Raw genomic sequence first — 15,353 nt, forward strand, 5'->3', positions numbered from 1 at the left:
TATCACCCACTCAAATGTTCTTTGATTCAAATGCAGCTCCATTTACCCTTTCATCAGTAATGGGGCTTGATCTGTCTCTCAAGCCTTTGCAGTACAAAATAAGCATGGTTTCTCAAAGCATCCATTTCACTATTTCTGCTCAACATACAATAATATTTTGAATATGTGTGAAGAAATGTACCCTTGCCTTTGTGGAAAAAGTGATGAAAGAGGGCTTTGTTCCTGTTTTAAGTGTGGGGTTCTTTTGTTTCTTTAATGTATTAATGATATTTTTGTTTTAAAATCATCCCAAGTAGATGAAATCAGAATGATTCATCTTCAGTATTCACAGGAAAGAAACTGGCATTGATTTAAGTAATAACAGTACAGTATGATGTTTTCATTTGATAAATTGCAGTTTCAGGGTTGACTCACTTTTTCAGCATTTACTCCTGTGGCTTTGATCAAATATATGCAGATTCAAAGTCTAGATTTAGATCTTAACTGATACCTAAATATGTTGGAATTTTGATTCAAAGTCTTCTCTACTGGTAACGAAAAATATGTTTCATAACTGAATGTAAATATTAGAAATCCCACAATATCAGTTTTCAAATCATGGCAATATAACTTATGATCACTGACAGAATCTTGCATGATCAAAAAAAATAGGTTTAACATCAGACACTCCAGCTTTTGACAAACAAATTGATAAATTACTGATCAAATTTAGTACTCCTAAAACTGAAGCACTATGGCAGCATGTGAAATCTGTCTGATGTAAGCAGTCATTCTGCCAGGTTTAGACTACACACTTTATCTTATTATGTACACTCTATACACATGGCAAAGTGCCCTTTGTCCTGATGCAAAAGCCCTCTATAGTTTTAAAGAGGCTTTTCTATGTGATGACATTTGTAATGTAAATTATAATCCAAGTTTAATATGAATGAGAAATATCAGAGACTGCTGTACTTATCACATTTACTCAATTGGTTTTAGTTAACAACTTTGTTGTGAAGCAGCTTACCTCTCAATAAATTCAAGTGCAAACAAAAGATAACAATTTTGTGCCAATTCCACACTCCCCTTTTAAAAGCTTGTTTTCTAAAGTGATCATGAAGTTGATTTTAAAAATTCTTTCACTATTCATGTTCCTTTGCAGAACTCAAGCTTAATGATCTACTGAGAGTTTGCTGACGTTTCTGAACAGCCAACATCTATGTTGATTTCACAACTATAGAAAGAATAAATAGTGTGAGAATAGACCCCCTACACAGTTTATTTGTGGTCTAAGATTTAAAGTAACAATGAAGTAGTTATTCTCATCAGAACATATTTTCCACTTATAATTGTCCCCTAGGATTTGTGATACCAACTCCTATGGAATTTCTTGGTAGCTCTATCAACATGAAGTATGGTATTTGTCAACATTTTTTAACCCAAGCATTAAATATATTTACTTGCTTTCTTCAAAGTTTCAAAAATACACAAAAAACTCAGGCCTGTAAATCTCTGGGCATGGAATTCCCTTCAGCTTCACCTGAAGTTCTATCTGCAATATGCAGATTTCCCCTCCCAAATTAAACTGGATTCAGACTGATTTCAATCTCCTAAAATACCTAAACATAAACTATGATTTTTAATTAAAGCTATTGTGTGGAGAAGCCTCACGCCAATATAAAACAGCTTCAAAAGTCTGATTTTCAGAGGTTGAGTTCTCTGCCCTTGACAAGAAACAAGGCCTTTCAGAAAGATCCCCGGTTAGGTGACCAGACACAAATTACTTTTAGGATGTGGCTGTCATGTTTAAAAAGGAAATTTCTTCTAATTTCATCATGCTATTGTCAGTTGGTCAGTAATGAGACAGAGGATCCAATGGATAACCTCACCTTTATACTAATGCATAAACTGTGATGTGGCTTCAAGCATTGAAGTTAATAGGGATAGCAGTCTCAGAGCTATAATTAGCACTGCAATTCACCTAAAATAAATCTATAAAGAATAAGCAAACCAAAATTAAACCAAAACAAAAGTTCTTTGAGCATTGCTATACTTAAAATAATCAACTAAGATATAAGCACACCTACTAAATAGTCTCAAAACTGTTTTGCAGTTTTTCCCCTATGATGCATTCTTGTGGATGGATTATTGTGGCTTATCTTTCTAGAGCACTGTGCTGTTTTAAATGGTATTTCAATGACACACCAAGCTCGGATTATTACCTTCCTCAAACTCCATGCATGGAATACAGTAAGGTTTGAAGATAAATTCCATATTTTTTAAGACAAGTGCAAAGGGGAAAATTGGACAAAGTTTTGGGCATGCATATCAACTATTTTTTTAAACTGTACTGATTGGTCAAGTGGAAAATCATGGTTCATGATTTGTCCAAAATCATTGGCCATGATTATCATGGTTAGGTTCTAAAATCATGATGGTTATAACCACACTGCTGTTTCTAGCTGTGAGAAATATGGGCAAATGAACTGCATTCATTTGTGATTTATTTATTTATTTTTGCTTTCTCATCATTTGCAATATTAACTAGAGAAAAACAGGGTTAACACTGGAAAGTACAACACATCTAACACTGGTTCACACATGAAAATTTTTGCTATAGTTTTAAAAGAGCATATTGCTTCGTACTAGCAAAGCAACCAATCTCACACTCTGTAAAAGCTGGTGAAATGTATTACAAATATTCCACCTTCTGCTTTCATCAGTTAACCTCTGGTCAACTGGAAGACAGTGATAATATATGTCTACCTCAGTAGACAATACTCCTGAAGCTTAGCTATCCCTGCAAAGAAAACATATTATCCATAGAGGTAAACTAATGCTCTCCCGAAACAGTACAGAATGTAGCTATTGAATGGTGCTGAACTCAATTTCTTCCACATTACATATGCTACTAGAATGTGTTTCAAGTGATACCGTCTGCACATTTCTTTTGTAAACTAGTTATTCTCTGTAGTGTAGTCACATGTATGGACACGAAGTGCCTTGCACTTCATGTTTGTATGCCTGTCTATTATTTTAATTCAATGTGAGAAAATGTAGATACTGAGAGGAAATATAAGAAGAAAACAATTCAGGTCTTACCAGGATTTCTTTTAAGCATGTGTTCTGCTTCTATAGCCGTTATCTGTGAGACTGTGGTGAACACATGGGCACAATGTACAGATGCCCGTTCCATACAATACCGATGGTAAATCTGTCTTTCTCCTGCTTCTTTGTCAATGTCAAACTGTTAAATAACAAAATAAACAAACAAGACACTTAAGTGATGTGCCCATCAGACTTAGCACCATAAAGAAAGTTTCTCAAGTTAAGCTTGATTTCCCCAGGGAATTACTTGTGAATGTGGTCTCTCTGCCTCTTTTTTTAACCATTTAATCAACTTCAAAGAGACTGATGGCAAAAGACAAGTCCCGGTTCCTGCATGTTTGTGAAAAAAAATGGCAGCTGAGCATTGGAAGGAGGCACAGGTTAATGATCCTATGATACATAAGGATCTGTGCTGTCTGGCCTGCTGACTGGCCACATTATATTGCCTCTTTCCTGGACTTGTTGGAAAACTTGGTAGAACAGGGAAGTTGCTGTTAACTGAAGGTATAGGGGGGAGAGAAGAGAAATGGAATGGAACAAAAGAGATCTGGTGGCTGGGTAGTCTGCTGGGAATCATAGGTAGGCAAGAGAGAAATGGAGTTATTATAGTTATGGAGAGGTGGGATATTACAACTCAGCCACAAATTCCAATGGAACAAAGAAAATAGAAAATGAGATATTTTCTGATACTCAGAGCTGTTCTTCCTCTAAGTCCACCACTACTATTTGCTGCTCTTTTTAGTTCAGTTTTAACTCAGTTAAATTCTAGAGGCAGATGTAAGTTAAACCCCTAGACAAACCACCCCAAATTATTTTGAAGTCACTTCTAAATTTTGCAGCTGTCTCTTTATTGAGATAAATGAAAACTAAACAAAACAGACAAAGAAAGCTCAGGTTTGCAATCACTAAGTTTTAACTGCAAAGGCAGGTGCAAAGGATTCACCTTCTCTCAGTATCTATTAATTACTGCTCCACACTGAAATTCTCCACTATGGCTGCATTTACCAAGCAAATTCCTTGCCACATGTCCCTATTACTGTCACAATGTTCCTGTGCATTGACAGTACCTGGTGTTGTTCTAGCTAGAGGTGACTGCATTTTACTGATGGATGCTGAGATCTTTGTGAATAACTGCATATTAGATTTTTACATTCACAAAAGTATTCCAGGAATAGGAGTAAGGACATTAAAGGAAAGCAGGCTTTTCTGTCCCTCTGATATAGAGTTTCTGGCTCACAAATAAGTTAGTGAAACAGAAACTGGCAAGAGCTATGTAGTGAAAACCTTATCACAATGGGAAGAAAATCCACAATACTTATTTAACCCATGCTAAAAAGTTCAAATGTTTATCACTGGTGTCCACTGCAAAGTCACTACAAAGTAGTCTAAAAAAGAATAATGCTAATGAGGTGCCAATGATTACAATTAAATGGCAATCCTCTTAGTCTTACATGATGTTTCACTTCTGGGAACATGAAGGTTACCCTCGCCAAGGTCAACAGCACGGGCACCATGTAGACTGCGTGAGCTATACAGAACGTGACTGACTCTCAATGAGCTCTGTCATTATCACTGCTAATGCTAGATGCACAGTCTGATTCTGATTGCATTTGACTCCATAACTTCAGTGACTGTAATAGATTTAACCATTATTATAGGCTGAGCAGAAAATACTATCTATAGTTATGACTTTCTGACCTTTGTTAGCTGCTTTCCATGCTTCAGAACTTGGCCAGATGTAAAGCTATTTAGACTGTGACTTTCCATGCTGAGTACATGCTTAAGAACTTATCTTAAAGGTGGAGAAAAGGAAAAGAAAATAAAGCTGAATTAAACTACTGAGAGTGACACAGAGCTCCAGTATGATGCTTGGCTTATTCTAACACAAATCTTTTACATTCAGTCCCTAACTGTGTTCTTCCTTTTCTGAGAGACTACCTTGATATTTTTGAGTCTGATCTGCTGAAATGCTGAGCATTTACATCTGTATTGGAATTCCATGGGAACTTGTGCTCTGAGGTTAATAAAAGCTTTAAAAAAAAAAAAATAAAAATAAAACTTTCCTAAAAGAATATCAATAATGTAACTACCCTCCTTAATATGTGTGTGGTAAACAAATTAATTAATGTTTCTGGAGCATTTAGATACCACTGATGACTCTGCAAAACAGCTCTTAAGAGTACCGCAGATTTGCCCTCTTCAGAGAAGAAATCTTAATTACATGTAGGAAGAAAGATAGCAGACTGTACAAAATAACTAAATAAATAAATTGGATTGTTCAACTATTGTGTATAAAAGATGCAAAGTGGGGCAATTCTTTAGCACGTTGGGTAAACACATAAAGGGGATGAAATACCATTGCATAGTCAAAACTATGCAAAACTTTTATCAAGTATGCTTGGCTTCATATTTAAAATGGTTTTAAACTGCTAACAAAACAAACAAACAAACAAACAAACAAACAAAAACAACCAACCATCCAACCAACCAACCAAACCTGGCTAAACTCTAAAAGTTTGTTGTTCTCGTCTCCTTTCTCACCAAGAATGTATTCTTTACAAAATGTAATTCAAACTACATCTGGGACATGTTCACTAACTGTAAATATGCAGTCCCTCCAACTCTATTGGGAGAATGGTTCTTAAAGGGATTTTTACAAACACTATGGCTTATTTCTTGCTAGCTTTTGTTTCTTTTGTTGCATGGAAACACTTAACATATTTAACACATAAACACACTGACATCTCTCCACATGAAAAAATATTCATTTTTTAATCTTCTGAAAATGAGAAATATTTTATTTTGCACATTCTTACATGACTTTTGTCGTGCATTTTCAAAGGATGTGCATTTCCATTAGCAAGAATTTGCTCTTTGTTAGCAGGTATAAACTGAGGTCACAGAGTCCTCACATTTCATCTGTTCTTATTTTCCAGAAGTTTCCTCCATTGAACCATATTGCCAGACCCTCACATTTAACCTAATCTGTAGTGTGAAATATGAAATCTCATTGTGTACTTCTGAGCAGGCTAGACTAGTGAGTTCAGAAAATACGTCTTAAACAAGTTGAAGGACAGGTTAAATGGAACTTAACAGATGGGACAGTGCAGGAGACAAATTTAGTCCAAACAGTGGAGTACTCTGCAAAGACAGCTTGAGAACTAGGGGTAACATGAGGCATAGCTCTGTATTGAGCTAGTGTGCCAAAATGAAGCAGAACACCAGCACAGCAAGACTGATTTTCAGCTCCAGGCCAGCATTTTTGCTCAGCAACCTCTCAGCAGTCTGGACGCACTGCTTGTCAGACCCAGCTCAGGTATCTGTGAACTATGTTCCATAATGTTCACTTTCAGCAAGGCCAAAGCAAAATATCTGTGAAGTGCGTCATGCTTACTTATGTTTGTTTGCTGTTATCAGCAAATTGGAACACTAGCAAAGCCACAGATGAAAGCTACATCCAGAGAAAAACAGATCTGAGCCAGCTTCACTGTTTTTTTCCCTCAGTGGCTTTTAAGGACTAACATCTTTACTGTAAATACTCCATTGCCCTCAGTGAGGATATCCTCCTACCATGACTGTTGAAAACCAAGCAAATTATTAGAATTCACATGATAGCAAGGATTAGATGAGAAAACACTTCCCTTATAAAGCCACTCTAACTCCAAAGCAAAACAGGAAGATGTTCCACAGGCATAATATTTTTGACTGAAACTTGTATTTGTTTAAATGTAGTTCTGAGGAGTAATTCCAACCCATTTAAATCCTTTCTAGAATCCAGGTGATGAGCATAACATTCATTCACGTCTTAAAATTTAGCATGTTAGGGAGCACAGTAGGTAATTACTGAACCTGCCAGCATGACATTCCGGTTCAGAGAGCTAAGACAATCTTTGAATGTAAAAAGAAGAGAATATCAAGTGGTTATGGAACACTGGTATTATGTTTCTTTTGGAAACAAAGAGCAGTTACAGAAGTAATAAATTCAAATTAGACATTCATTGAACTGAGAATGACAATTTGCAAAAGATTTAGAAATGCACAAGAAGAATGATTTGAGAGTGGAAAAGAAGGAAAAACTTTGCATAAATAATGTGGATTCCCCTCATCACTTCAGCCTTACCTCAGGAGTGGATAACATTTTTGTATGCAGTTTGTATCTCAAATGAAAACTATAGGTTTGATATATGAATTGGTAGCTGAGGAATTTTTAGGCAGAGAATAAAATTGTTTTTTTCTGGTTTCTAAAGTTGGTGGCATACTCAAGTTCACAAGGTGATTCTGCAGTGCAATCAAGAACTTTCAGAGAGATCAGTGTGGAGTTCAAATTCCTTATTTATGGACAGTTGGAATTGAAAAATCTTCAATTCTAACATAATCACATCAGCTGCCATTGTCCAAAGTGTGTAAGAATTACTTTTTTTTTTTTTTTTTTAAATCCAGCTTACATCAGATTTAACTCTCATTGATTGTTATCTTGTGCAAATAGAACTTTCATTCTGGTATAGCTCAGCCATGCCAAATAAGACTGAAAATTACACTTTCTGGCTTAAGTCAGATTTCCATTAGCTGCTCTACTACCAAAGTGGGTCAGCTTTGCTTAACAGTGAGCTCAGTGACAGCTACAACAGTTCTGTACTAAGATGAACAAGAGCTTGTGCTCATATGTTGTCAGCATAGAAGCTTTCCAATGTTCATTTCCATTGGGATTTTTACTACTGTTCCTTTTAGACATCTTGGGACAGAATTCTCCACTACTTTGCAAACTAGATTCAATCACATTGCTAGGTCTGAACAGAAGTGTTACATATTGGCAGGGCACTGTTATATAAGGAAAAAAGCTATAAGGAATGAAACTATTTTTTTTATTTTTTTATTTTATTTTCCTTAGAGCACTTTTCCCGTTAGAACTCAGGGTGATTTTTTAGTAAGAAGCAGCAGAGGCTGAAGTCCACAAACCTCTCAGCTATGCCAGGCCAGTCGTTTACAAAACCATTTTAGTTGCCTCTCAGATGAAACTCGAGGTTAGAACATTTGCCCAAAAGATTGTTCCTAATTCACCTAGGAACTAGCCTGGACCATCATTGTCTCTCAGTCAATTTATAAAAGGTGTTGGTCCATTTAAAGAGGAGAGGAGAGAGAAGAGAAGGGAAAGGAGAGAGGTGAGAAGAGATCCCTTAGTGTGGAAAGCAATAAAAGATTTACATGCTTGATCTTCAGCTGAGAAGTCAGTTGCTCCGGAAGAGAAAAAAGGCTTTATAGGCTCAGAAGTTTATCACAAAACTTTTATCCTAGCAACAAACAAATCTTTACTTTCACTAGTGTAAAAGCTACACTTGACATGGGACAAAGGGAAAAAATTCCATGCATTCCTGGTTGGACTACTTAGATCTGCAAAACTTTTCAAGCTAGCTAAATCTATGATACTATCTCACAGAATCACAGAATCACAGAATTTCTAGGTTGGAAGAGACCTCATTCGGAATGAGGCTCATAATATGCTCTGTTGTTGAAATTAGGAAGTGTTGACTTTGGAAGAGTTCAAGGCAGTAACCTGCAGGTGGCAGTCCCTTACCCATCTGTTTATCCAGGGTTCTTCAGATGCTTAAAGGTAAATAGAAATATCACACACTACCAGTTACCATGCAAGTCAGTTTCTGTTTTGTTCTTTCTGCTTTCCCTCCCTCCCTTCCTTCAGAATCACAGTGACTTAAATGTGAGTCAAGGAACTAAAACATACACTGATTAGCTGATATAGGTAGGGTTAATGCCTCAGGGGTCCCTGGCTCAGACAAACTGTTTCTTGTTAAATGCTGCTGAAGACACAACAGTGTTCCTTCTAGTATACACTATGCTCCTGTGCACACAGTTGAGGGTTTAACACCCAGTTTTCCACTGGAGCAGGATCAGCTGAATTTCTCCCAGTCTAGATGAACTAAGTCTGTAAGAATAGAAGAACTGTACACTGTCATACAGTGATGCTGTATGAGAACCAGGATCCTGTCTCTGACTGAGGTAAATAGCAGATGGCTCAGGAAGAGGTCAGAAGTCAGACATTATTGTCTTACTTCTATAGTGCACTCTCCTAGCTTCCAGCAACCTGCAGTTCTAATTTACTAGGTTGAATAGATTTTCAGCTCCCTGTTTGTTCCAGCCATTTTGCGGTACACTTCTGAGATATGTGACAGCCATGAGGCTGAACAGCTTTCTCTCTCCTTAGACCCAGTCAGGTCCAGTTGCTATCCCTAACATCAATTCATAACATCAGTGCAAACAGTATTTGAACCAATTGGTAAACTCACTCAAGTTCCCAAAACCTGAAAGTGGCTTAGTACAGCTCAGACTGACAACACAATCCCTTAACCACACAGTTTTGGTGGCCCTATGACACCTAAGGCCCCTTTGTGATTTCAGGAGTCTCTAAAGAATCATGCATCACAGCATGGCAACCCTTCACTAATTGATGCTTAATTTTTCACCAAAAGACCAGTAAGAATGAAGGCCAAGTTTTTATGGATCTAGTGTTTGTAAGGGCTATCAGAAGATCACATGGAGCCTTCCCTTCCACTTTTATCATCTGGCAGGGGCTGGTGATTTGAATTGTTTGTTTGTAGGAATGCTAGAGAAAATGTCAGCCAGCCCGCATTGTACAGCCCTTTGAATGATTGTTGATACCGATGTTTACTCCAAGCAAGCTGGGTCTTGGGCCAAAGAATTCTCTGGTCTAAAGCTACTGACCTTGCTGGCTTACTTCAGAGAATACAATTGTGCCTTCTATACTTGTGCTAATTGGCACATACTGAGCTTAGAAAGGTGAATCAAAGAGGTATTTTTTCCACTGTAGAATCTGGAAAAGGAAAATAAATATCAGTAATCCTCCACATTTTTAAAAGAGATTTTTCAACTCAGCTTGTATCTTCTGGCAGTGCCAGAAGATATTACAGGGGTGTAATATCACTGGATATTACAGGGATATTACAGGGATATTACAGGATATTACGGGGGTGTAATATCACTGAAGTGAAAGAGTGCTGAATGCATATGTGTGCACATGTGTTTGCATGCATGTGCACAAAGACCGCAAGGCTGGCGGACAGTGGAGGAAAGGCAGGGAGTCAGCTAGTGTCAGGGCTAGCAGGAGATACTATAGTGACAAAGAACACGCTGATCACACACATCTAGGGCACTGTAAAAGTGGAGGGAGAGGGAGAGTGAAAATTTTGAAGTTGCTGGGTAAGTATCTTTACTCATGCATCTAACCACCACGGTATCATGAAAAATCTCCACTGTTAAATTCTTCTTGAACATTGCAGCAGAGCAGCCTCACCGACCAAAGTACAGCTCTCTCTAGCATGCATTCAAACCCAGCTTTTCTGTTGAGGACTAGAAAAGGGAACATGAGGTTTCCTCTTTTCTTTGCAGGGGCTATTTATGCTCAATTCTCTCCAAGCACAGCTAGGCCATACCTTTTCCTTCAGTGCTGCAATGATGCAATGACTTCTCTGTGATATGTGGCACAGCACATACCACAGTTGTTTCTTTCCCACCTCTCTCAGCTGCTGTGCTTAAAGCTGGTGGAAAATATATTCTAAACATGAAAAGCTGAACAAAAATGAGAACTTAAAGTTTATTGTTATGCCTTAAAGAAAATTATGCAATGGCACCAAAACAGAAAAAAAAAAAAAAAAAAAAAAAAAAGCTATTATAATTCTTGGGTAAGTTCCCATGAGCTAAAAGCATATTGTCTCATCCAAAGGTTAAACATTAGGAAGCCCTGGAGAATCTTCATCATTGGACAAATCACTTGTTTTACCTTAATAGTTCACTACTAGAAGACAGCAGCAAGAACAGCCTCTGAAGAATTGCCTATCTGTACCATTTAATTGCTGCACTCTAGATCAACCTCTAATGTTTCTCAACAAGCTTTTGGGCCAGGTTGACCTTTTTACAGACAAAGGAACCCTCATTAAGATATCTGATCTCTTACTAAATGTTAACTTTGTCAGGAAGAGCTTTAGCACCTTTTAAGTGTGTGAAACAGTAGTGTAACAGCTTTGCATCATTTCTTGTATTAATAATATATTTAAATGTCAATCTCTACACAGAGAGCATAACATTATCACATAGCTGATAGTTACCAGTGAGATTTGTGAAGATTTGCAGCAGAATGCACAGTAACTTACCACATAAAGTCAATCATGTCATGTGTGAACAGTAAAAAAAAAAAAATCCTAATACTGGGACTGGTATATAAATATACTAAAATCTGTACATCTGCTCAGATGCAAGTTCATGACTTTCTTTCAAGTACACAGACAAGGTTAAGGCCCCCAAAGTCATCATGAAGAAAAAAAAGTTGTTTTTTTGAAAAGCAGACTATTTTGTGAGGCTTCTTGTAGATCACCAGATAGAACAGAATACAAAACAAAGCATAAACTTTTTTAGAACATCCTCTACAAAAGGAAGAGAATTTTCTGACACAGTATATTTAGCTTCAGTTCGTTAAACTATTAGCATTCTTTTTTTTAAAATTCTAATTTTCATTTTAAATACCTTTTTATTTTTTTTAAACTGTGACTTCCTCACTAACAAATTACATTTAAGAATACAAGGGTGAATTAATAACGTTTCTGCAAAACAGTCCCCAATTTCTCAAGTGTTAAACCTGAAACTACATGATCTTAGTTATTTCAATCTTGCTGTCCAGAGAAAAATAATGTAATGAGATTGAAAGCTAGATTTTGCATGTATACATAAAGTGGGAATACAAGGGAGTAGGAACATCTAGACTCCTGAAATCTGCATATGACAGCATGACTGGGTTATTCATGCTGCCTCATTAACGCACCTAGCAATAATATCTAATTTATGGGACTAGTTTTCTTACGTGATAGAAGGAGACAGATGGTAATATGAGGATATTTGCCTTGCACTGACCGGGCAGAGAGAATTCCCCTAACATACTACCATGCTGCACCCCTGCATGCATATCTGTAAATGAGTAGAGACAGTTTCACTCCTTGTGTGATTTAGTAGTTGCCTTTAGGAAGGTGGGAAGACGAGTAAGGTGAGTGCCTGCTTCCTTGCAGTACAAGGGAATGGCAGTGTACTCTGCGCTCCTGAATAAGGACAGTAGCACACTACTGCTTGGGCTTTGTCTTTGGGAGACACTGAAGCTTGACACACTGTGGAATGAACATTAAATGTGTTACCAATACATTCATAAATTCATTTTCTTCACTGATTCTAGCCAAAGAAATGCATTGACAGTAAATAAGGCAGTTGATTTAGCCTTTTAACTACTGCTACGTAGTAAATTCTACCTCAATTCACGGTAGAATGAAAAAAATATCTCTTGTACTCAATTTGTCTGTAACCACATCAAAAATCTCAGATCATGTAATGTAACTCTTCTGAAGGCAGTACTAAAGACATCTGAGTCCTTGAAATGTTTGTTTATGTTATGCTTTTAGTGGAAAGAGAACAGCGAAAACCAAAACCACTAGACAACATGCAAGAATTCCCAGAAGCAGATGTGGGTCTTTTGAACTCAGAAAATGCTTCCTACATTTGTCAGTTACAAACAAAGCCTAACATGGAAAGTTTGAAAGTAGAAGGACTTCTAATGACTTGGGAGAATTAAGAAGTAGGCTAGGGAAAGGAAACAAACAAACAAAAACATTTAATGCTATTCCAGGGTAATTTCAGCATGAGGAGAGGTACTCACTATTTTCATTAGAGTGCTGTTAGGCTGCACCTGAGTACAGCTGATTGGGTTTTACATTTACTGGTTACTCACTGTGCTAACTAACTCACAAAAGGTAGCATACATTACTTGAGTTGATTGCCTTCCCTGAACAAGAAGGGGAAGATTCTCAATGGCACTTGACTTGTGGTGATATCTGGCCCTGTAACTCTTCCCTGGCTTTTGAAAATACCTCAAATCATTGAAAAGAAGGTTAAGAATCTCTGTTGGCAAACCCATACTCTTACAATATTACTTCATATATTAGCAGAATGAACCAAGCCACTGACTTGTCTGAAGGCTGAGTGAGTTTCAGTACTCAGCAGTGCAAGTCTGGTAACCAAAGTTAACTGAAGGGCGCACAAGTATTCCAGGCTTCACTGAGCTTTAGGACTTGACAGATGGCACAGAGACAAAGGTACTTGGACCTAGACACCACAGGGTCTTACCATTTCATAGATTCATGGAATCATAGAGTGTCTTGGGTTGGAAGGGCAGGGACAACTCCCACCAGACCAGGTTGCCCAAAGTCCCATCCAACCTGGCCTTGAACACCTGCAGGGTGGGGCATCCACAAGTTCTCTGGGCAGCCTGTACATTTCTTTTGCCCTGGAACTGATGATCTATCTCTCACTCTGCTGTGCAATCCTAAATTTGTTCAATCATAAGTGATAACACAAGACAAAAATGTACAATACATAGTGTAATGCAGTAAACAGAAAAGGAATCAGGAACTGATTAGCTGAAAAAAGAAGGAATGAGTAAAATATCTCTTACCTGGTCAAGGTTGTTGTAAAAATCTATACTGGCTGCACACAGGTATCTCCCAAGAAGAGTGGCATGGGTAGTAAAAATTGTGGCAACAGGAAGTTTCTGAGATCGAGACAGTATTAAACCCACTCCTGCCTGCCATTCATGGAAGTGAGCTATTATGTTGGGCTTGTCATCAAACTGAGAGGAAAGCTGAAAACAATTAGAAAGAACACATATTAAACACACATTATCCTGCTCATCATCACAACCTCAGAAATGTTCTTTCATGCCTTCTTCTGTGTGCTTTCTTTCTTTCATATGACAAAATAGTACAGTATTTTAAATGGTCATGTGTCTTGATTCCAATCATCCCTAATCCTTAGACCACAAAGCACATGTGCCTCAGAACAGTATCCTTCCTTGAGTGTTGGGCAGCTCTCAGGCAAGGACAGTCACTCTCTATTCTTTTGACTTACTTTTCTGCTGTTTAATCTCTCATTGGATAAGGAAATCATGAGCACCTGTGACAGAGATGATTCTGCAGACTGACAGTTTCCTGTCTTCGGGTGGGCTGTGGCAGAGTAACGTGAAGTCACAGTGCTGTCATTCTGTCTGTATCACTTCTGCAAGGTAGAATCTAGCAGCTGAGAGATACATTGCTTACTGGCTTCAAGGACAGTTTGTGAATGTGACAACTTGGCTATGGTAGGAGAGGAAAAGAGAGTTTGAGGTCTTACCTGTAAGAGCATCCAGTGACAAAGGAGTTGAGAAGAAACAGAGGGAGAAGTGACAGTAAAGACACAGCACATTTCATATTGGGATCCCCATGGAAAAATAAAGTGTTAAGTTATAAATCCAAACTTGATCTAGATCATGCATTGACTTTTTAAAAATCATAATTTTCAAACTGGAGGAAGAATAGAAATTACATCCCAAAGTTCTTCTGCCTTGCTGACAAAACCAAAGGATTTAAAAACTCTAGATTTAAAAAATGTACCTCTTTTAAAAACCAGGCTGTTAATGATCCAAAAATCACAGCATCATTGGCTTCTCGGTCATGAAAAGGGATCCCAATGTTGCTAACATCCCAAAATTTGCCTTTCCATCTATCCAAATTCCAGGCTGCTGATCCTATATCAAACAACAAGACATATGGACTGCCTTCTATCAGCCATCTTCCAAAAAAGACCTACAGGAAAGAGGCAAGGATATAAGAATTAAATGTTAAAGTGAATGTAAAAAACAATTTCCGTAAGTGTTTTTATCCATCAAATCTTAAATATTTTACATAAGGAATATGATCATAGTCCTACATACACAAGATTTGTGGTTTTCTTTGCAAAATACATGGAGTTATATGTTACCAAAGGCAGGGGTAAAAGGAAACTACATTACATTTCCTCATTCTGCCCACATGGTGCAGTTGGTGCCCTTTGGCAGAGTGGAAGGAACAATCAGAAAGCGTCAGAATACGTAAATACATGTCAGCCCCCCAAAGAACAGCTTTCCTGCACTATCTGCATCAGTACAGTTAAGTATCTCTAACAGAATTTTAACTCCAGTGATATAACCTACCTGCCCAACAAGGAGAATAGACTGAACTGTCACAAGGCCACAATACACAGCTGGATACACACTACAGTCTGTACAGTCAAATTATTTTACCTTAATTCTTCTGAACCAAAATGGCTACAGCAGCAGAGGCATATTATCTGCAGAGAATGAGGTACTATAGGTAGGCTAGTGCAGTTTATACTCTGTACCCCAC

General features: G+C 37.6%; 1 protein-coding gene across 1 annotated transcript in view; it reads right to left on the reverse strand.

Moving 5' to 3' along the window:
• Positions 1–15,353, reverse strand: part of GYS2 (glycogen synthase 2) — a 48,795-nt gene that overhangs the window by 22,276 nt on the left and 11,166 nt on the right. The window contains exons 3-5 of the mRNA XM_032204737.1: positions 14,583–14,774; positions 13,610–13,795; positions 3,085–3,229 (exon numbers count right to left, since the gene is read on the reverse strand). Of these exons, the coding sequence (XP_032060628.1) occupies positions 3,085–3,229; positions 13,610–13,795; positions 14,583–14,774 (523 nt within the window). The remainder of the gene's footprint in view (positions 1–3,084; positions 3,230–13,609; positions 13,796–14,582; positions 14,775–15,353) is intronic.

The sequence above is a fragment of the Aythya fuligula genome, chromosome 1 (genome assembly GCF_009819795.1).
Source record: "Aythya fuligula isolate bAytFul2 chromosome 1, bAytFul2.pri, whole genome shotgun sequence".
Taxonomy (NCBI): domain Eukaryota; kingdom Metazoa; phylum Chordata; class Aves; order Anseriformes; family Anatidae; genus Aythya; species Aythya fuligula.